General features: G+C 42.6%; 2 protein-coding genes across 2 annotated transcripts in view; both read left to right on the forward strand.

The window, feature by feature from the left end:
- Positions 1 to 21,485, forward strand: part of LOC148508074 (uncharacterized) — a 97,857-nt gene that overhangs the window by 30,511 nt on the left and 45,861 nt on the right. The window contains exons 9-11 of the mRNA XM_088445071.1: positions 358 to 515; positions 4,825 to 5,091; positions 5,210 to 6,071. Coding sequence (XP_088301197.1) covers positions 358 to 515; positions 4,825 to 5,091; positions 5,210 to 6,071 — 1,287 coding nt within the window. The remainder of the gene's footprint in view (positions 1 to 357; positions 516 to 4,824; positions 5,092 to 5,209; positions 6,072 to 21,485) is intronic.
- LOC148508075 (uncharacterized) lies at positions 6,068 to 10,019 on the forward strand. Its single transcript, XM_088445279.1, has 4 exons — positions 6,068 to 6,751; positions 6,847 to 6,915; positions 7,562 to 7,693; positions 9,504 to 10,019. The coding sequence occupies exons 1-4, from the start codon at positions 6,112 to 6,114 to the stop codon at positions 9,728 to 9,730; spliced, it is 1,068 nt and encodes a 355-aa protein (XP_088301405.1). The 5' UTR covers positions 6,068 to 6,111; the 3' UTR covers positions 9,731 to 10,019.

Here is a 21,485-nt window from a genome sequence, read left to right on the forward strand (position 1 = left end):
GCCAGGAGAGGGGGTCCGCTGCTGGCTTAGTGACGACAAGGTGTCTGTGGCGGTGCTGCTGCGTGCTGGACAAGAGGTGGCAGAAGCTGAAGAAGGAGTGCCCAGCCGAGGTCATGATCAACACCCTGACCAGCCTGCCTGTGAGTCTTCGCGTTGGCTTACTTGCTTTCTCCATGAGTTAGTGCTATCTTAGAACCCCAGGTCCGTATATATAATATATAGCCTGCCTGGGGCCCCAGTAAATGTCACGCAGTGTTTTTAAACATATTTTTGGAACTTCTATGATGCCATCTCCACAATTTCACCTAAAAAGTATTGGTGAAACATATGTATGTTTTGTTGCATTTTTTATTTTAGAGAAAAGCCGGGGCCACTTGATATGTTTGCTCCCGAGCCTGCAAGTTGCCAGCCAGCCCCTGCCTTTAACATTAACGTGGCTAGCCTTAACTTTAAGTTCTCAGCCTCTGTCAAAGTACAGCTCATGAGAATTATGAAAGCCAGAGACTGGCCTATAAGTAACGGCGCATTCCTATCCATGGCCCTGCCTATATTGGAGTTGCCTAATTTATTGAGGCTTCCATGTACGGTCCCCCTACCAGGGGTAGGCAATAAAAAGAGTAGCGCATAAGTACCCTTCGCCGAATGGACCTTAACCATTAGGCCACTGGCCAACATCAACATCTATTAGGATTAGTAACCTGTGAGCACAGCAGAGCGAGCCACCGTGCCCGAAGCATAATGAGCGAAGCAAGGCCGTGAGGGTACAATGGACTCCAAATAAGAAAAAAGCTAGATGTGGGAAAAAATAAAAGTGCTTTAAGGGCATGAAAGTACTTTGGTCCTCATTAAACGTCGCGTCCTGGTTCTTTCAGTGAAGGGAATCTATACTCAACCCAATAATAAGCGGCACCCCAGCTTCTGTTGAACTATACATCCCAGCATGACTAACATTTTTAGCATGCCCTGATAGCAAAACTGTGGCAGGGCATGCTGGAATTTGTAGTACAACAGCTGGCCACTTATTTATTTTAAAATGAATAATTATGGGAGCCTCCTATTAAGTCATTTAAACTACCATCTTTAATTATGTTATTTGATGGTGGGATGTATTAATGGGCAATGGGGGCACCATATAAATCTCAAGTCCGTGAGGGGTGGTCCTGGATGACATGACCGCTAGCAGCCGGGCGACCATGTTACTGATATACTCTCACTGCTACTGCCCCCCTTGCTTGTTGTGCAAGCTGTCTGCTGCACAGCCACACACAAGCATTCTCTGTCCAGGCGTTCACAGCGTGTAATACAGCCGCCTATGTGTGACAGCTTGGTCGTTGTACTCACTGCTTAGTTGTTAAATATGGACCTACAAGGCTTCCGTAACCTTGTAGGACACAGTGGGGGTCATTCAGACCCGTTCGCGAGCAAAGGACGCTCGCAAATGGGTTGATGTTCCCCCACTGCGCATGCGCACGACGGAGGGAGCTCCGTCGTGCGCAATGCGCGAGACCCGGACTGCGACAGCCAAGCTGCCGCTCCGGGTCTCGCACCAAAGGGGGCGTGCTGTCGATGTTGATTGACAGCATGCCCCCTTTGGTGGGCGTGCCGGGTGCGTGCCTGCCAGATGGAGGCGTTCCCATGGGAACGCCTACCGTCTGGAGCCGGCCCCGCTGACATCACTAGTGATGTCAGTGGGAGTGATTTTGGCTCTGATAGAGCCAAAATCACTCCTGGGCTTGCGGCAGCGAGACCCTACCGCAGGGTTTCCGTCGCAAGCCATCAAGACCATCATCATGGACGCTCGCATATGCTGTGGGTGGTCACCCACAGTTATGCGAGCGTCCAAGAGGACGCTCCATTTTCAGGGAGGAGGGCCCTGATTCAGAGCGAGCGCTCTGGTCAGAGCGTTCAGCTCTGAATCAGGCCCAGTGTGCAGTAAATGTATTATGTGACTGCTGCTGCCGCCGACAGTCACAGTTAGTTTTTCACACACCAGCTGCTATCTATGTACCATCAGGGCCCTTCTTGCACCATCTGAGGAGGCGGCCCGCGATACTCTACAACAGAGGCCCCCATGGCACCCTGAAAGGACAAATGTTTTCAGGATAGGTTATGTGTGGCCAACAAGTGTCATGTTGCAATTAATGAAGATTATGCAATCGCAAAAAATAAACCAGTCTATTTATAAAAGATATGTTTACAAGTACCTAAAGAAACAATGATATACATGTAGAGGACTCCAGACATTAAAGGTCTAGATGAATGAGCACAAAGCAAAAAATCATTAGCAGGTACAATGTGTCCAGCAAGGGACCTGGTGAAAAATTCTAATCAAATGTTTAATTTAATAAAGTTTATTTGAAATTATGGGGTCTATTCACTAATCCAAGGGTACCCAACAACGGTCCTCAAGGCACACTAACAGTCCAGGTTTTAGGGATAGCCATACTTGAGCACAAGTGACTTAATGAGTACCTCAGTTATTTTGATTTAACCATCTGTGCACAATCGTGGATATCCCTAAAACCAGGACTTTTATTGTGCCTTGAGGACCGAGGTTGGGAATCACTGCACTAAGCCTTGGCGAGAGATAAAATGGAGAAGATAAGTGCCAGCCAATCAGCTCCTTGTTCAGTTTACTGGCTGTGTTTGAAAAATGACAGAAGCTGATTGGCTGGGATTTATCTTTCTCCAGTTTATCTCTCTCCAAGGCTTAGTGAATAGACCCCAATAAAAATGAATATTTGAAAGTTAGTTTTATGTTGGCATGCATCTCATCTTTGTCTGAACAGGAGGTCAGTCTATGTGCATGTTATGCAGTATTTACATCAAAATGACCATTTGCGTTTTATGTTTTCATATTCTAAACTGCTGTCATTTTAAAATATGTGTTTACAGACAACGAGTATTACAGCTGATAAAATGGCGGGAGAGGACTCCCATTCTTCACTCTTGACTCTGGTGGATGATTCTACTGGTCCAAACAACAGTCCTCAACAGGTACATCTATGTTCATCATTTTAGGATTAATTCTACAGTTTCTCTTTCTCATGTTTTTGTATTTTAGGATGTTTTTAAGCAGCTAAAAAAGGAGGTCAGGACCCCAAACAGTGCATGTTTTCCAGGTCTCCTCACAGAATCACAAGTGAAATAATTAGCTCTACCTGTGGATCTTTTAAAATGTGTCAGTGAGTAATGAATACACCTGTGCACCAATTAGGCAACCTGGAAAATGTGTACTGTGTGGGGTCCTGAAAACCAAGTTTGAGTACTTTTTTACATCTAGAACAGTGATTCCCAACCTCGGTCCTCAAGGCACACTAACAGTCCTGGTTTTAGTGATAACCATGGATGTGCACAGATGGTTAAATCAAAATAACTGAGGTACTAATTAAGGGGTCTATTTACTAAGCAGTGTTAGGAGACAGAGTGAAAAGTAATAAAGTGATAAGGTGCCAGCCAATCAGCTCCCAACTGTAATTTTTCAAACACAGCCTGTGAGATGGCAGTTGGGAGCTGATTGGCTGGCACCTTATCACTTACTTATCACTTTTTACTGTCTCCTAACACTGCTCAGTAAATAGACCCCTAAGTCACTTGTGCTCAAGTATGGCTATCCCTAAAACCTGGACTGTTAGTGTGCCTTGAGGACCGTAGTTGGGAACCCCTGATCTGGAAGCTTAGTGGTAGTTGGATATTTAGGGCAGATCTTGACCTTCACAGGAATATTTTTCCTAGTTAATTATCACTCTATTCTGGACACTCACGACGTCCACACAAAACACCTTCAGTCAGTGTTTGAGTCCAAATTGTGTGTGAAAATTTAGACAAAATTGGTCCCCACAAGGAACTGTAACTATTGTGTGTAAAATGTTCCCACAAAGCCTGTTTTATTCAATGTGTGAAGACAGACTGAGCTTGGCTGAGTAGGAAGAAATATTTTACTATAATATGATTATAATATGATTTTTTTTTGTATTCTCTAAAATTAGTTTTATGTTGGCGTACAGCTCATCTTAGAAATTTCGAAGTCTGTTCCATTACTGGTTTTTATAGTAAATTCTGTAATGATGTAAAATGATAATTACACTGTTGTTTTTATTTACAAATTGTAATAAAGCTCCAAAACAAAAATAAGGCTTTCGTACCAGGACTGAAACAGACTAAAAGTATCATAGTACGTTCTTCATTAACCACTTACCTGGCATGGTATCAGTTTTTCGTCCACACCAAGCAGTGCATTATCAGATCTGGTCACAATAATTCGACCAGTCAGATACACAGTGTGGGCGGCTGCAGGAAGAGAATCTTCCCGCAGCTGCTGATCTCAGAGGAACCTACCTGCCCCTCTGCTTGCCTGCACCCTCCCCCAGTGTCTGCCGTGCTGCTGACCACTGCTGATCGGTCAGCACAGCAGGACGTACCACTCCTAGAGTGTACCTGGTGGATGGAGCCTGTGGGAAAATAAAAGTCTTGATGTTTTCGATGTTCCAATGGTGGTGACCCAATGTTTCGATGCTTGAAAAAACTATTTTAAATTTTTTTTTTATAGATATATATATACATTTTTTTTTTAATGAAATCATTTTGGATAAGTTGAAATACATGTTCTTCACCTAATCCACTCATATTAAAAAACCCTGACAATTTCTGAGAAAACAAAATTGTAATTTAAGTGGTCAAGTGACAAACAGAAAATGTTTAAATTCATAGTGTATCATTATCAATTATTCTAATGTTTAGAGCTCTACATATTTCTAATTAATTTATTTTGGATAACAGACACCTGTCTTGAAGATTCTGGTGAACTATGTTATTGTACATCAGAGAGTGCAGACGATTACATTCCAGATGCCACTTGCAAAAGTGACAGTGATGCTAGCCTTATACCAAACTTAAAGACAAAACGGCAGTCTCTTGATGATATAGTGGATGTCTCAATGGGTTCCCCTGTCTGTGACACCACAACGTCAGACAACATGACCTTTGACAGACACAGCCTTACATCTGAAGCCACTGGAGCAAAAGAAGAACCCTGTTCAAGTCACAACATAAATGACACTATAGTTGTCAGTGCATGCCAGAAAAGAGAGTGTATGACAGGAGAAATTATTGCTTGTATTGCTGTAAGCCTCAAGCTAAGATTGCAAGACATCTAGAACGTGCACATGAAAGTAATTCTGATGTGGCTAAAGCTCTAAGCTTTCCAAAGGGTTCCAAGGAGAAAAAAAACAGCTGGATTATATTCGCAACAAAGGAAACTACGCTCACAATGCTGCGGTTATGGAGTCAGGAACAGGGGAGCTGGTGCCATTTAAGAGACCGCCTAAAGAAGCACAGGGAAATGACTTCATGCATTGTGCATACTGTCAAGGACTTTTTACAAGAAAGGTTCTTTGGCGACATATGCATAGTTGTAAACTGACACCTAGATCAGTCGCCCCCAAACTAGGAAAGAACCTTGTTCAGTCCATGTGTACATACACCGGGCCTGTGCCTTCACACATGACTAAACTGCTGTGGGGAGTAATTAGTGCCATGAATCCTGACCCAATCACAGATATAGTTAAAAATGATCAAGTCATCATTGATGTCGGACAACACTTGTTAAACAAAGGTGGGACATCAGCCGAGAACCAGCAGTGTGTGCGAGAGAAGATGCGAGAAATGGGAAGGCTGATTCTCAATGCCAGGAGAGTCACCAGTATAAAGAAAATGGAAGATATCATAAATCCAAAGAAGTACATGGAGACTGTCAAAGCTGTCAAGTTTACATGTGGGTATGACAGTGAAACAAGCAAGTTCTCGATTCCATCACTAGCAAACAAACTTGGAAATTCCCTGGTTAAAGTCAGCAAACTCTTAAAAGCTCAGGGGTTAATCTCGAACAATAAAGAGCTTGTGAAGAATGCCAGTGAGTTTCAAGACGTTCATCACGAAAAGTGGAATCAGATGATCACAGCTATAGCATTGAGGAACATCAGGGAAGCAAAGTGGAACGTTCCCACTCTCTTGCCCTTCACTGAAGATGTCCAAAAACTGCACGCATATCTCAGTCAACTGCAAGATGAGTGGTACCATTTACTATCTGAAAGCCCCTCTACAAAAGCCTGGATGGAGCTAGCAAAGGTTTGTCTCACCCAGATCATTCTCTTTAACCGGCGCAGGGAAGGAGAGGTGGCGAGCATGCCTTTATCTGCATTTTCATCAAGAGACACTTGTGATGCATATGAGGATGGTGACTGGGCACTTTCTGAAGTGGAAAAAAAACTCTGCAGACACTTCTCAAGGATTGTCACCAGGGGAAAAAGTGGTCGCCCGGTTCCAATTCTTCTGACTCCAAAAATGCTGTGTGCATTAGAACTCCTTGTTAATCAGAGAGAGGCTTGTAGGGTCCTAAAAGACGATCATTATTTGTTTGCAAGACCAGAAGCTAAGACACATTTCCGAGGATCAGACTGCATTCGTGGCTTTGCAAAGGTGTGTGGTGCAAAGTGTCCTGAGTCACTGACATCTAGCAGACTGCGAAATCATGCCGCAACTATTTCAACAGTGCTAAACATGACAGACACTGAGATGGACCAGCTGGCAAACTTTCTTGGGCATGAGATAAGAATCCATCGTGAGTTCTATCGGCTCCCTGAGAAGACCCTGCAACTCGCCAAGATCAGCAAAGTTCTAATGGCACTCGAGCAAGGAAGATTAGCTGAGTTTCATGGCAAGAACTTGGATGAAATTGGGATAGAACCAGATGGTGTGTTATTTTATTTTACTTTTTTTTTTTTCTATGTTTTCCATTACTTTTTGTTTAATCACATTGGTACACTGTACTTTGTATGATTTCCACAGAAAAAGTTCTGGACTGTGATGAGGAAGAGCAAAACCTACAGGAGGGACACTGTTCATCCACTATTGATAGTATGTATTGTCAGCAAGTTACTATCAAAATACTATAGTTTGCCTCTATTGTAATCAACTGACTTGCTTTTATTGAAGTCCCAGTACAAAAAAAAGGGTTTCAGCACTCTTTGGTTAGTTAATTAACTAACGAATGCCTATGGTTTTTTTCACTGACTGTAATGGGCAGCTGGGGGGATGAATTGTCATTACGGTGTGTTAATAGAATGTACATGTCAGCATAATATTAGGGGGGCATATGGACTTACTGATTGGGCCTTGAAAGCTACAGTGATGTATAAAAATCGCATTATCCATGGTGTACTTAAATCAAACATAATGTAACTTCATGACAGTCTTACTTTCAAAGTGGGTCTGTTTCTTGACAAGTTAACCTCATGAGTTGACTGGTACTTGGTTCTTTATCATCATCATTTGAATTATCATCACTAATATCAGGAGTCAATCGTCAATTAAAAGTACATAAAAATTAATCAGTTCAATAATATATAGTTCAAAATACTTGCAATGATGAACACAATTTTACGCTTTAATGGTTTCATGCATTTTTATGCACGAATTATAATTAACAACCATCGTATTGTCAGAACTCTTTAGTACGTGTAAATCTTTCTCAAAATGTTGAATTTTGATTATTTTTTTATAGAACCATCAGCTGAGACAGTTCCTCCTACCGAAAGGAATGAAATGATGCCGCCAACACCCAAGAGACACAAACCGCCATCATCAGATAATGAGATGGCTTCAGGAGTCAGTGCTAGGAGACCTTCATCCAAAGGTGAACTCACCATGCTTAGAAACCCATCCACAGTTGTGGGTTGTTGCTAGAGTCTACTAGGTGCTTGAAGTGGGACTAGTAATAGTAACTTTTCTAATAATTGAAACATTAGCAATAACTAGCACCGATATCAACCACCTGTCCTGGGTGCTCACAGGGGATGGGTACGGGATGCCCAGCGCTCGGGATCCCGGCAGTCAGAATCCCAACGCCAGCATCCCGCCCAGGTTACAATACCGATGGCTCTAGGTAAGTAACCCTAACCTAACCCTTACCCTCTCACCCCTAGTGCCTAAACCTAACCTCACCCACTCCACATCCTAAACCTAACCCTCCCCCCCTTTGTACCTAAGACGCCCCCTAGCGGCTAACCCCTTCCCCTAACTCCGCTATTAACCTTGGGGTCCCGGCGGTCAGGACGCCGGCACCAGTATTCCGATAAGTGATTCTGGCGTCAGCGTTCTGAACACCAGAATCCCCACTGTCAGGATTCTGAACGTATCCAGGGGCTGAAGCAGTTTAATTAGTGGATAGATGCATGGTAATAACTTCAAATAGCTTTAATATCACTTGAAATAATTGTTAAAGCTAAAGTCATAATCACCACAGTGGTACTGGTTATGTCTGATATCATTCTTTGGACATACTACATAATAGAATAACTTGATGGGCTTATCCGAGAGGTTCCCAAACACGGTCCTTAAGGCTCCCCAAGAGTTCAGGTTTTAGAGATATCCATGGATGAGCACAGGTGGTGAAATCAAAATGACTGAGGTACTAACTAAGGACCTGAATCAGACCTGCTCGCTAGGAGCTGATTCAGACCTGCTCGCTAGGAGCTGATTCAGACCTGCTCGCTAGGAGCTGATTCAGACCTGCTCGCTAGGAGCTGATTCAGACCTGCTCGCTAGGATGCGATCTCTTGTAGCTGCCGATGTTTGCATTCTGCGCATGCATATGCATCGCAATGCGCGAACCACTGCGAAAGATCGGGAAGCACTCGCTCGCCCAGCATAGACAGCCCAGTTGAATGAGTAACAGAAGAGGCCATTTGTGGGTGGTAACAGGCGCAGGCCACTAGAAACTGGGGAGTGGAGGTGCGAACGCAGACGTGCCTGAGTGTTTCCACGCCATTTCATAGGCGTGCATTATTAACAGGCAGCGTCATAGTACACGCCACTTGGTTGTATTTCATACTAAAGTGATCGCAGTGCTTGCAGCCAACCTCAAGCGCTGCGATCGCATCCGATGGTGCTCGATGTACCAATGTTTTCATGCACTTCCAGGAGATGACGTGCGCAAGTGGACGTCTTATGAATGGCTGGTGGGCGTCTGCATACACAAAGTGATCGCTCGCCAAGACATAGTGGGCATGCTGATGACTTGCCGTGCGATCGCCTGCCTTGCTGGGCGTGCGCAGGATTTGCATACGCTGGGAGCGAGCAATCGCATCTAGCGAGCGACTCTGAATCAGGCCCAAAGTCAACTGTGCTCAACCATGGGTATCTCTAAAACCTGCACTGTTGGGGAGCCTTGAGGACCACATTGGGAACCTCTGGTTTATCCAATGGATCCAAAATGTTGATAAGAACATGATAAATACGGTTGTGTCTTCCTGAAAGTTATGTTTAAAAAATTCAAAATGAATATTATGACAACACAATATGAATTGCTTAATTGAAAAATGTGCAAACAATTTTACTTTCTGGTCTATATACTGATCTAGAATTCAGAATTAGGGATCAGAATTCCAGCACACACTCCTCCTTATCTTTTTCAATTAAAAATGTGTTTTTCTGACCACTTTAAGGCAAAGCTACGCAGAAGAAGAGAACTCCCTGGCAGCAGGCAGAGGTGGAAGCAGTGGACAGGCACATGAATCGTTTCATCGTATCTTGTATTGTACCAGCAAAGAGTGACTGTGAGAAGTGTTTAAAGGCTGAACCAGAAGCCCTTAAGAACCGGGATTGGCAGAACCTGAAATTCTACATTTATAACCGCATTACGGCCTTTAAAAGAAAATTGCCACGTAAATAGTGTGAAGATGACCAGCTCTCTTTGTTTACATTCATGTCTCAGCAAAGCACATTACACATGTTGTAAAGGTCTACTGCACACGTTGAACCTATTTCCTACCTTTAAGAATTATTTGACATTGTTTTCATTATTATGATTTGCACAAAAGTGCCAATAATAGCCAACAATGGCAGTTATCTGAACGGAAGTATATGTGAAAGTTCTATTTTTTTTAAGGAAGAATTATTTTTTTCAAACCTCAGGCAAACAGGAGCTCAATTGTTTTGAGGTTATTTGACTTCATTGGTGAGTTTGTTGGTGAGGTTGAACTCATTAAAAGTTGAATTCTGCAATTTAAATGTTTTAGAGTTTAATGTCTTGAAGCTCAATTATACCCCTTTTCCACCAAAATTCCGGGTCTGACCCGGAGTTGGAACATGGTCCCTATCCGGATCAGACCCGGAATTTAGCTGGCGCCAAATCGGGATATTCCCGAGTCGGCACCGCTCACACCGCAGTCGGGTCTGCATAGACCCGGCTTTTCCGGCGTGAAAGTGGTCGCTTATAGAAGACGTCATCTCCAAGCGCCACTGAAGCCGGACCAATCGGCTTGCTTCCGGTGCACTGCAGGTCATAAAGACTCGGAGCGCGCCGTACAAACAGCAGGGTTTCACAGGTTACTCCCGTGTTAAACCTTGCTATCTACCTGGGTTGGATTGCTGGGTCACTCGACCCAGCGATCCAACCCTCTCCCCTTTTACACCAAGGAGCTGCCCGGGTTAACCCTGCAATAACCCGGGTTTTAGCTCTGGTATAAAAGGGGTATTAGTGGTTAGTACCACTATATTAAACTACTTTTAAGTATCATGTGATTAATGGTTTACTGTAGATAAAATATAGATTTTTTTTTAAATAGTTGAATTAAAGATAGACGAGCTAACAGAAAGTAGAAGGGTTTAAAAGTTTGACTTGTGTGTTTGATATGGATTGGAAAATATCCAGACAATAATTCACTTCTCTTTCAATCCTGTGTACATTAATAGTCTTTCACTGTATTCACTTCAGTCACACTATTATTCCTATCGAACTTAGTAATATCATTCAGACAAACAAATTCTTCTATATTGTGAAGATGACTACATGCAAAGCACTAGGGGGTAAAGTTACTAAAGTGAGAGTTTTTAGAAGTGAATTTTAAAAGTGATGTTGACCATAGCAACCAATCAGATTCTAGCTATTGTCTTCTAGAAGGTGCTAGTTAAATGTTAAGTAGAATCTGATTGGTTGCTAGGGGCAACATCATTTTTAAAACTCACTTCTAAAAATTCTCACTTTAGTAAATTTAGCCCTAGGTGTTCTATGCAAGTAATGCTTTGCACCACTAGCACCATTCGCAGGCCTCACGTTACATCTCTACATTATCTATGAACTAAGCTTAGTGTTCATTCTAGCACCCTGCACCTGTCATAATCCGTGCAGTACCTCTTTCCTGCCTGGGGTGTCCCTTTCTGCTCTGGTGCTTCTAGCACACTAACTTCTGAATCTTAGCAGTTTATTGCATCAGTTGAGTGTGCTAGAAGCACCAGAGCAGAGAGCGACACCCCAGGCAGGGAAGAGGAACTGCACAAGTTGTGACAGGTGCAGGGTGCTAGAATGAAGACTATAAGCAAAGCTAAATTTCATAATTTCAACTGTTATTGATGTACAACTAATGTATCTTTAAATACTTTATTGTAGATTAACTTTTTTTTAAACAAATGCAATAATCTCAGGATTTACTTGATATAGATGCATGTCATTAGTACAGGTTGAGTCTCCCATATCCAAAATGCTTGGGACCAGGGGTATTTTGGATAACAGAATATTCCGTATTTTGGAATATTTGCATGTCTTAATGAAATATCTTGGGAATGGGACCCAAATATACACACAGAATGCATTTATGTTTCATATACACCTTATACACACAGCCTGAAGGTAATTTTATACAATATTTTTAATAATTTGTGCTTTAGACAAAGTTTGTGTACATTGAACCATCCAAAATCAAAGGTTTCATTATCTCAGTCATGCCAAAATAATTCCCTATTTTGGAATATTTGGATATGGGAGACTCAACCTGTAATACACTTGTTGTCAATCAAAGGGGAATTTGTGTGAACTATGGAAATAATATGTAGATGAGATCCCCATCAGCCATGTTCACTTGAGTTTTCACAAGTCCCCATTTAGCATAGTCAGGCCATTACTTCATCAACTCAGATCATTGAAGTCGTGTATAAGCTAACAAAGCTGTGGTTAGAGTGCCTGATTTTTTTCATACCTCTAGAACAGGCCTGGCCAACCTGTGGCTCTCCAGCTGTTGTAAAACTACATATCCCACCATGCCCTGCCATAGTTTTTGCATTCCCTAATAACAAAACTGTAGTAGGGCATAATGTGACTTGTAGTTTCACAACTGCTGGAGAGCCACAGGTTGTCCAGGCCTGCTCTAGAACCTTTAGAAGGAGTAGTCCCCGCAGGTAATGATCCAACATGGAAACCAGTATATGTGTGTGTGTGTATATATATATATATATATATATATATATATACACACACACACACACACAGTATGTACACATACACAGGTCACTTTAATGTCACATAACTGCCACATAAATTTGAAATAGCACCTTTCAGCCAATAAGATTCAAAGCACTTCACATTTTGCAGCGTGTGAGGCCGCCATCTTTGATGCGCTCAGTTGCTGACCTCTGTATTCATTCACAACCGTCCCTGCGCCATAGAAGCTTACAGTCTAAATTCCCTACAATAGCACAGACGTAAATATTTGTCAGATATTTATCTCTTTGGATTGAAACAGAAACAACTGAAAAATGTGTCACATTCCTCACAGAAACACTTTAATGGCTCAGACAGAATTATTGGAACCTTTAATTAGATTAGAAACAATTTGATTACAGGCAGGTGATTCTCCTTCGCTTTGGATGCAAACTGACCTGTGGCGCCTGCAATGTAAATTGAAATAAGTTTATTCAATGAGGTATAATAGAGACAATGACTCTTTCTCCTGCTTTGTGTCACTGTGAGAACCGCAATGAGCACAGAGGAAAGGTGGGAAGATGCATCTAAGGAGGTCAGACAGACGGTGGCCCAGCATGGCCAATCTAAGGGCTACAAATCAATCTCCGAATACATTGCTGGTCCTATTCTCATCGCACTGTATCCAGCCATCCTGGACGCGGCCACAAGGAAAAATCTTATTGAAAGAAAACAATGCAGGCTGCTGACCTATGGACACAAGGTACTACAGTTTCAACTTCCACCATCCATTGTCTACTCAATGGAAGACACATATGAAGGCTCAATTGGGGGTTGCCAAAGCACACCTCAAAAAGCCAACATCGTTCTAGTAGTGATGTCCTGTGGATAGATGAAACCAAAATAGAACTTTATGGTTAAGTGCATCATGACTATGGGGTCTATTTACTAAGCGGTGTTAGGAGACAGAGTGAAAAGTAATAAGAAAGTGATAAGCCAATCAGCTCCCAACTGTCATTTTTCAAACACAGCCTGTGAGATGACAGTTGGGAGCTGATTGGCTGGAACCTTATCACTTTCTTATCACTTTTCACGCTGTCTCCTAACACTGCTTAGTAAATATACCCCTATATTTAAAGTACACATTGAGCTTTCTACTAAAAGAAGTCAGTCCCTGCAGTCAAACTTGGAGGAGGTTCAGTGATGCTTTCAAGGCTGATGTGCTGCATCTGGCACTGGGTGTCTTAAAATGTATACTTGGCGTCATGAAATCTGGAGGTTACCAGATTTCGGAAAGTGATAAAGTGCCAACCAATCAGCTTCTAAATTTTCAAACAACCTGTAAACTGACAGGAGCTGATTGGTTGGTAGTTTATCACTCTCCAAGATTTAGTGCATCTACCCCCAGAGGTAATTTTGGAGGTTAAGAAACTGGGTCTACGTTGAAAGTCATGGAGTCTTCCAGTATCACAATGACACCAAACACACTTCAAACAGCACCCACGGATGGGTTTAAGATAAGATTATGAATGGTCCTGAAGTGGCCAGGAATGAGTCCAGATATATACCCCATAGAGAACTTTTAGCGATCTGAAAGGCAGCAGTTGGAAGAAGGTGTCCGTCACAGGTGGGAGAACCCGAAACAGCCAGCACAAGAAGAGCAGGAGAAGCTCAGCCATGGCATTAGGAGGTTGGGGATTTCAATTATAAAGTCTAGGGAGCCAATAATTTTACCAATGTCATTTACATAAATTTTCTGATTTTAAAGGACATACAGTATTACAATCTGAATTTTAAAAAAAAGGATGTAATATTAACGAAAGTGTTGTGGAGACCAAATAGTGTTGCTGATATCAACTAATGATTAGAGGAAATTAGGAGTTATTTGAAAAAGAGCAAGACAGCCAATATTAATGGCCACAACTGTACCAATACTTTTTGGATTGTGGAAGAAAATTGGAGAACCAAGGGAAAATAGTGAGAACACATAGGGCCCTCATTGTACTTGAAAGTATGACCCCAGCATTGTGAGGTAGCAATACATAGTAACCACTGTGCTGCCTCGATATAATGCAGCTGAGACATAGTTATCACCTCACACAGGTCACACTAAAATCACATGCTCACCACAATATTAAGAAAATATGTATCGCATCCATACATTTTTTTTTATTATATAGTGCCTGATTCAGAGATGGATAAATTGCATCTTTGCACGCAGTGGCTGTGTAATATTGTGCTAATGGCACAGGAGCAAGGGCGGAACTACCGGCGGAGCAGCAGGGGTCCACACTGCCCGGCGCCGTTTGTAAATGACAGGCTGCAGTACAGCTGCTTGCCGGGCAGTCATCAAGGCTGTGACTGAGCCGGCCGGCAGCTACATGCAGAGAGGACCAGGCCACAATGCAGTCAGGCTCAGCACTGCAGTGCACTACTGGGTAATATATCCTAGTAGTCTTTGCAGTGGGGTCAGGGGAGCATGTGCTGAGCTCTGATTGGAGGAGCCCATCACATGCTCCTCTGACATGGCGTTTAGCAGCAGCGCAGCCTCATGGCTGTGACTCATTCTGAGGCTGTGACTGCTGCTCTGCCGGCTGCCTGAGGATGCTGAGGGTGAGGGCACTACAGTGTGGCATAATGAGTGGGCACTACAGGTGGCATAATGTGTAGCATAATGTGTGGGCACTACAGCGTGCTATAATGTGTTTGTCACCCACTGCCTGTCACCTCTCCCTCTCACCCACTGCTTTTACCTGTTACCACTGCCTGTCAACTATCCCTGTCATCCTCTCCCTCTCTGTCACCCACTGCTTCTCCCTGTCACCTCTTCCCCACTGCCTGTCACCAACTGTCTCTTCCCTCTCCATGTCACCCACTGCCTGTTGTCTCTTCTTGTCACCCTCTCCTTGTCACCTTCTTGCCTCTCCCTGTCAACCTCTACCTCTCCCTGCAGTCACCCACTGCACTTTGAACGTGGAGGAGGGGGGCCCAAAGCAAATTTTTGAACCTGGGCCCATCACTGCACAGTAGGCTTGTAATGTAAAAAGGCTTCTACTGCCAGCATCACCCCAGAGCAGGGTCAGATTGTAGGCAGGGCAATAGGGGCAGTCGTCCCGGGGCCCCCACACATGGTCCCCAGCCCACGACCACATCCCCCTGATGAACCATTTTTTTTCCTGTTAACGGAGGTACAGCCCGTGATTAAGCCCCACCCCTCCCGGCATTTGGTCCCGCCTCCTCTTCAAAGACCCGCAAATCGCGCTAATCCAACTTCACCCACATATCTACAGGACCTCTCTGGAGCCTACCAGCAGCAGGGGGCTCCAGTAAGACGGAGGGGAGGCCACCGGGAGCCGTGGAGATCACCAGAGATCCCTAGGCAGGTAAGTGTAGATTTTTTCTTATATTTATTTTTACTTTTATTAATTGGATACAGCGGGTATCGGGAGCGCGCACACCCACGGTAATCCAAAATTGGGCGCAAGGTTTTTTCCTCCCTAAACTTCAAGCTCAATTGAATATGCCCCTAGATCTGCCTTCTGTGGGCTTTTCCTCTTTTCCTTTGGCCTGTGTCTTTGACCTACACAGCTTCGATGATTGTGCTACTGCAGCTGTCCTCTCCTTTTACTCATTCCGCAATGCCTGGGAAGGGGAGTGCTGTCTCCAGAGCTGGGGTTGCAGCACTGTCCAAAATTCAAATAGAGGGACCTCCACAGAGTCCTTACTTTTGCATCTTCCAAAAATATCAACCCATTTAGCATCTACATAGACATCAACAAATATGTTAGGAACCTCACTTTTAAATGATATTGGGTATATTTACCAAAGTGAGGGTTTTTAGAAGTGGAGATGTTGCCTTTAGCGACCAATCAGATTCCAGCTATTATCTTCTAGATTGTGCTAGTTTAATGTTAAATAGAATCTGATTGGTTGCTATGAGCAACAACTCCACTTCTAAAAACTCTCACTTTAGTAAAGATACCCGATTATCTCAAGAATGATGCGACCACCAGAGATTTGAAGGACAATTCAGGGCACACCAATGAACCTTTACACCTACAGATGTGTCCACATACAACTTACTTCCTTGTGCATTAAACAGCCCATCTAGTCTAACCATGCCATGGCGTGACTCTGTAGCACAAAACATCTTTTCGTGCGACTTTATACCTTCAAATGCGTAATATTATAAAATGATACATGCCTCTATTCTGTGTGCAACTGCGGGTGTATCTGCATGCGAAATGCTACATTACAGTGACACAGTCGCATATCATTCCCTTTGTGAATAAGCCCAATTTGGAGCGAAAAGCCGAGATCCGCGAAAAAGTATTGCTGATGACGTCATTTCGCCAGGCAGAAAAGTATCGCCATATTAAATTTCTAAGACTTTTCGCCTATGAATTGCAAGCGTAAATAAGTGCAGAATTGGGGCTTTGGGGTGCAACATTGCTGGACCCCCCGTGCAGACTTAAGACAGTCCCCGAAAGGTAAACTGTCAAAAAAAAGTTTTAAAAAACACTTTAGAACACCCCAAAAAAGTACTTTTGGAGGCAAAAAAACTAAAGGTGGGGGACAAACTTAAAAACTAGCGAAATAGACTCCAGGGGGGTCCCCAAGTATGCCCCAGGTGTTTTTTACTTTACAGGTGCTTGCGGAAGGTGGATTTTTCACGATTATTTAAACTTTACTTTAGCAACTTTAAAATAGGCTACCCCCTATTTTCAGGTACCCAAAACTTGCCAGGACTAGTTATTTTCACCAAAAAAACCTTCTAAATGCTATTCTTCATCCCTTATGCAAATATGCAAAACAACACCTATTGAGACCACTTAAAACCTCCAATTAAATTCAGGAGGGCTATTCGGGGGTATCCATAGTGATCCCCCATGTCAGTGCATCTTTTGGGGGGTGTCAAGCTGATTACCTCATTTTGGAGAGGACTTACCACCTGTTCAAGTTTCGCCAGGTGCCGTTTTCACGTACTTTCAAATTGAATAGAGGGAATCGCGGGGAAGCACGCGAAAAGTTTTCGCACCCAAAACACGCGATATAGGCAAAAAGTCCGGGAGGTGAAAAAGTATCGTGGGTGCGAATCTAATTGAATACGGGCCCAAGATGCATTTGAAAGTAAAATGTTGCACGGAAAGATGCTCGGCGCTACTGAGTTGCTCACGTGTTATGGGTAATGCGACTTGTAGCTACGGAGGTAAGATGTATGTGGACACATCTGTACAGCTCTCTGAAAAACAAACATCTTCAATCCTACTTTCATCAAAGAAAGTTATGTGGAGACTTTTCAGATGATGGTATCAAAGATTTAGACAAATCTTATGACACTCAGATCTTCAAATATTGTAAGAACCTTACCAAAAAAAGAGGCACACTTAAAGAATTAACACAAAATGAGATCATAAAACCAACAGATAAGGGTGGACGTACTGTTATCATGGACAGTGACTCATACTATAAAGAAAGATTATTATGAGATACCGATACATATACAAAACTCCATCAAGACCCTACTATCCTACAAGTGCAAGATGTACATTGTCCTAAAGAGAGCATTAGATCAGTGATTCCAGCTTAAATAAGAATTAATTTATTTGTATTTCACATATCCATGTATACCCTACTTTTATAATCTACCAAATTTGTAACAAATATCCTTTAGATTAACCGGGAAGACCTGTAGTTTCGGGCATGGAATCATTAAAGTCTGGGTTGTCCAAATATGTTGATCTATTTTTACTACCCTCTTATTTAAAAGATTTAATGGAAGTAATTTATTTACTAAGAGGTATCAAATGAGAAAAATATGATATTTTATGTAAAGTGGGAGTAGCTTTATTATACACTTATAATTTGATATTATCATGGGTTACAAGCTACTGTTATATCTTGAACAGGATTACTCCTTCAAAAAGGAGCAAATTGCATTTATTTTAGAAAACATTCCATTTATTTTGCTACATAATAATTTCTAAGCTTTTAGATTAATTTTATCTCTGACTTCAAGGTACAGTCATGGGGACCAGATTCCTCCCAGCTATTCATCTCTCTTCATGGGATACTGGAAGCATGAATGGATATGAAACGACTATCCCTCTAGAGCTAACTTGGTACCATGGTGGTGTTACAAATTCCGAAATTCACCCTGTATCCTTTTATTGTACTATTTTATTTATATATATATATATATATATATATATATATATACACAGAGAGAGAGAGAGATAGAACACAGGACTTCCCCTATGTTGCTGTTTGGTGTCATCATACCAATAAAGAAAAGAAGGAAGCAGCACTCACAATGATGAAAATCAAAAGGTGTTTAAATAAGCAAAAACATGGGTACAGATAGAGGTTGACGTTTCAAGGCTCTAAAGCCTTTTCATCAGGACTGTACCCATGGATGAAAAGGCTTTTGAGCCTTGAAACGTCGACCTCTATCTGTACCCATGTTTTTGCTTATTTAAACACATTTTGATCTTCATCATTGTGAGTGCCACCTCCTTTTCTGTAATGGTGTGATGCCACCAAGCACCACCATAGGAGAAGTCCTGTGTTCTAATTATTGTTAGGAAGACACCCAATTTTTTCCAAACCCAGAGTGCCAAATCTCTTTGGACAATATATATATATATATATATATATATATATATATAATTTCTATATGACTTTGTATATTCAATGCTATTCTTTTGAATTTGGAGTATTGAAATGTACTTATTTTCTATTGAACTTGCGTTCCTAAATTTTCCCGACTGCTATTGGTAGTTCTAATCTTAGGAACGGATCTCTAGATATTTTGTATTATATGTACTTTCCCCCTTCCATTCTTTGTTTTTTTCTTTTCTCTCATTTTCCTCCTATGTTTTACTTTGTATAAATCTGTGAAATTAAATAAAAAAATGGATTTAAAAAAAATAAAAAAGATAAGCACAGGCATCAAGAGAGAAAAAACAAAGATGGGAGAGAATGGGATCAAAGGAGGAAGAGAGGAGAATGCGGATCTCATACCAGGTTGTGGTATAGAAACCGGTATGTGGGGAATGCAGGTGGATAAAGGTAGAAGTGCGATAGGAGGAGCTTGGTGGGAGGAGATTCCATGAACTGGGGAAGCAAAGTCAAGTGTGGAGCTGAGAGACAGTCAAGTAAAAAAGAAAAAAAGGGTGAGGTAAACAGCATCAAGGTTGTGCTTAGTAAGAGTAACCTTGGAGTGGGGGAAAGGTGAAGGTGGTAGTCAGAAAGAGGAAGTTAGTTTGGTGGGAAAAGACTAGGCCCAGCAATTGGGAAGGAGATCCATTGTCTCCAGCATCTAACACATCTTTCATCAACTATTTAGCTGTTTTTATACCATCAGTTTAACCACTTAACTGACGATTTTTTTTTCCAAAAACCGCTCCGAAATTGTCATTTTTTTATGATTGAATTAGGTCAAGAACATATTTTTAAAACTATTTCAACGCAATTTTTTTTTTTAAACACCATATACCATAAAAATTTAAATTTTTATGGTATACTGTAGTTCTGGTCATTGACAGCTGTACCATCGATGGCCGATTGGTTCAACCATCGATATAAAAAAATCGATTGTTTGACAACGGTTGGGGGGCTCCACACACACTATATATATATATATATACACTGTATAAACACAGTATATGTATATATCCATGTGTATAGATAACACGTGTGTGTATATGTATATATATATACATACACACACACATGTATATACACATATATATAGCGTGTGTATGCATGTATATATATATATATATACATATATATTTTATATACACAGTTTATATGTGTGTATATATATATATATATATATATATACACACACACACACATACATACATATAGGGCTTTGCTGTTTATACATGGGGTTATGGGGTGGGGCTTGCAAAAATGGGGGAGAGGAGGGATAGGCCAGCAGCTGCTCCCTCTATTTGCAGCCACTGGGGAGCCGCTAACAGGGCGGTGGCAGAGAAAAGGTCGGCGATGAAAAAGTGCTACCACCTATTTGCCCGGCGGCTGCTCTGTCTAGTTAATAGCGCTGTCCTTCTCTGCCCGGCGGCTGCTCTGCCATCAGCCGCTGGGCTGCTGCTAGCTCCGGAGGGAGAGACAGACAGCGCTATCAGCGCTGCCTTCTCTGCCCTGTCAGCAGCCGCTGGGCTGCTGCTCTCTGGAGGAGGGAGAGAAGGACAGCGCTCTCAGCGCTGCCTTCTCTGCCCTGTCAGCGGCTGTTCTCCAGATGGGGAAGGAGAGAAGGACAGCGCTATCAGCGCTGCCTTCTCTGCCCTGTCAGCAGCTGCCGGGGTGTGTGCGCCAGCGCTGGGCTGTCTGATCGCAGCTAGCAGTGATCGGCCGGCCCACGGGGAGGGACAGTGTGCAGAGGGACCAGGAGGTCCCTCTGTGATTGGCGGCTGCTAGAAAATTATTTTCCAGCAGCCGCCCACAGAACTTTCCTGACTGGTCGTATCAGATACGACCAGTCAGGGAAAGCACAGTCTGCCAGACAAGTGGTTAAAGTAGTGTAGCTGCTATAACATTTTGATGCCATCTATGCTAGACACCCTAACAGCTGACCCAGCCATGTTTGCATACACAAGTCATCATTAACATCAATATACGCTAAAGCCATCGCAGCTGCGAAAATATGCAAATGTTGCAGATGCTGAAAAACGTACACACACACATGTATATACACATATATATAGCGTGTGTATGCATGTATATATATATATATATATACATATATATTTTATATACACAGTTTATATGTGTGTATATATATATATATATATATATATATATATATATACACACACACACACACACATACATACATATAGGGCTTTGCTGTTTATACATGGGGTTATGGGGTGGGGCTTGCAAAAATGGGGGAGAGGAGGGATAGGCCAGCAGCTGCTCCCTCTATTTGCAGCCACTGGGGAGCCGCTAACAGGGCGGTGGCAGAGAAAAGGTCGGCGATGAAAAAGTGCTACCACCTATTTGCCCGGCGGCTGCTCTGTCTAGTTAATAGCGCTGTCCTTCTCTGCCCGGCGGCTGCTCTGCCATCAGCCGCTGGGCTGCTGCTAGCTCCGGAGGGAGAGACAGACAGCGCTATCAGCGCTGCCTTCTCTGCCCTGTCAGCAGCCGCTGGGCTGCTGCTCTCTGGAGGAGGGAGAGAAGGACAGCGCTCTCAGCGCTGCCTTCT

Source organism: Taudactylus pleione, unplaced genomic scaffold, assembly GCF_031769625.1.
Source record: "Taudactylus pleione unplaced genomic scaffold, aTauple2 ptg000377l, whole genome shotgun sequence".
Taxonomy (NCBI): domain Eukaryota; kingdom Metazoa; phylum Chordata; class Amphibia; order Anura; family Myobatrachidae; genus Taudactylus; species Taudactylus pleione.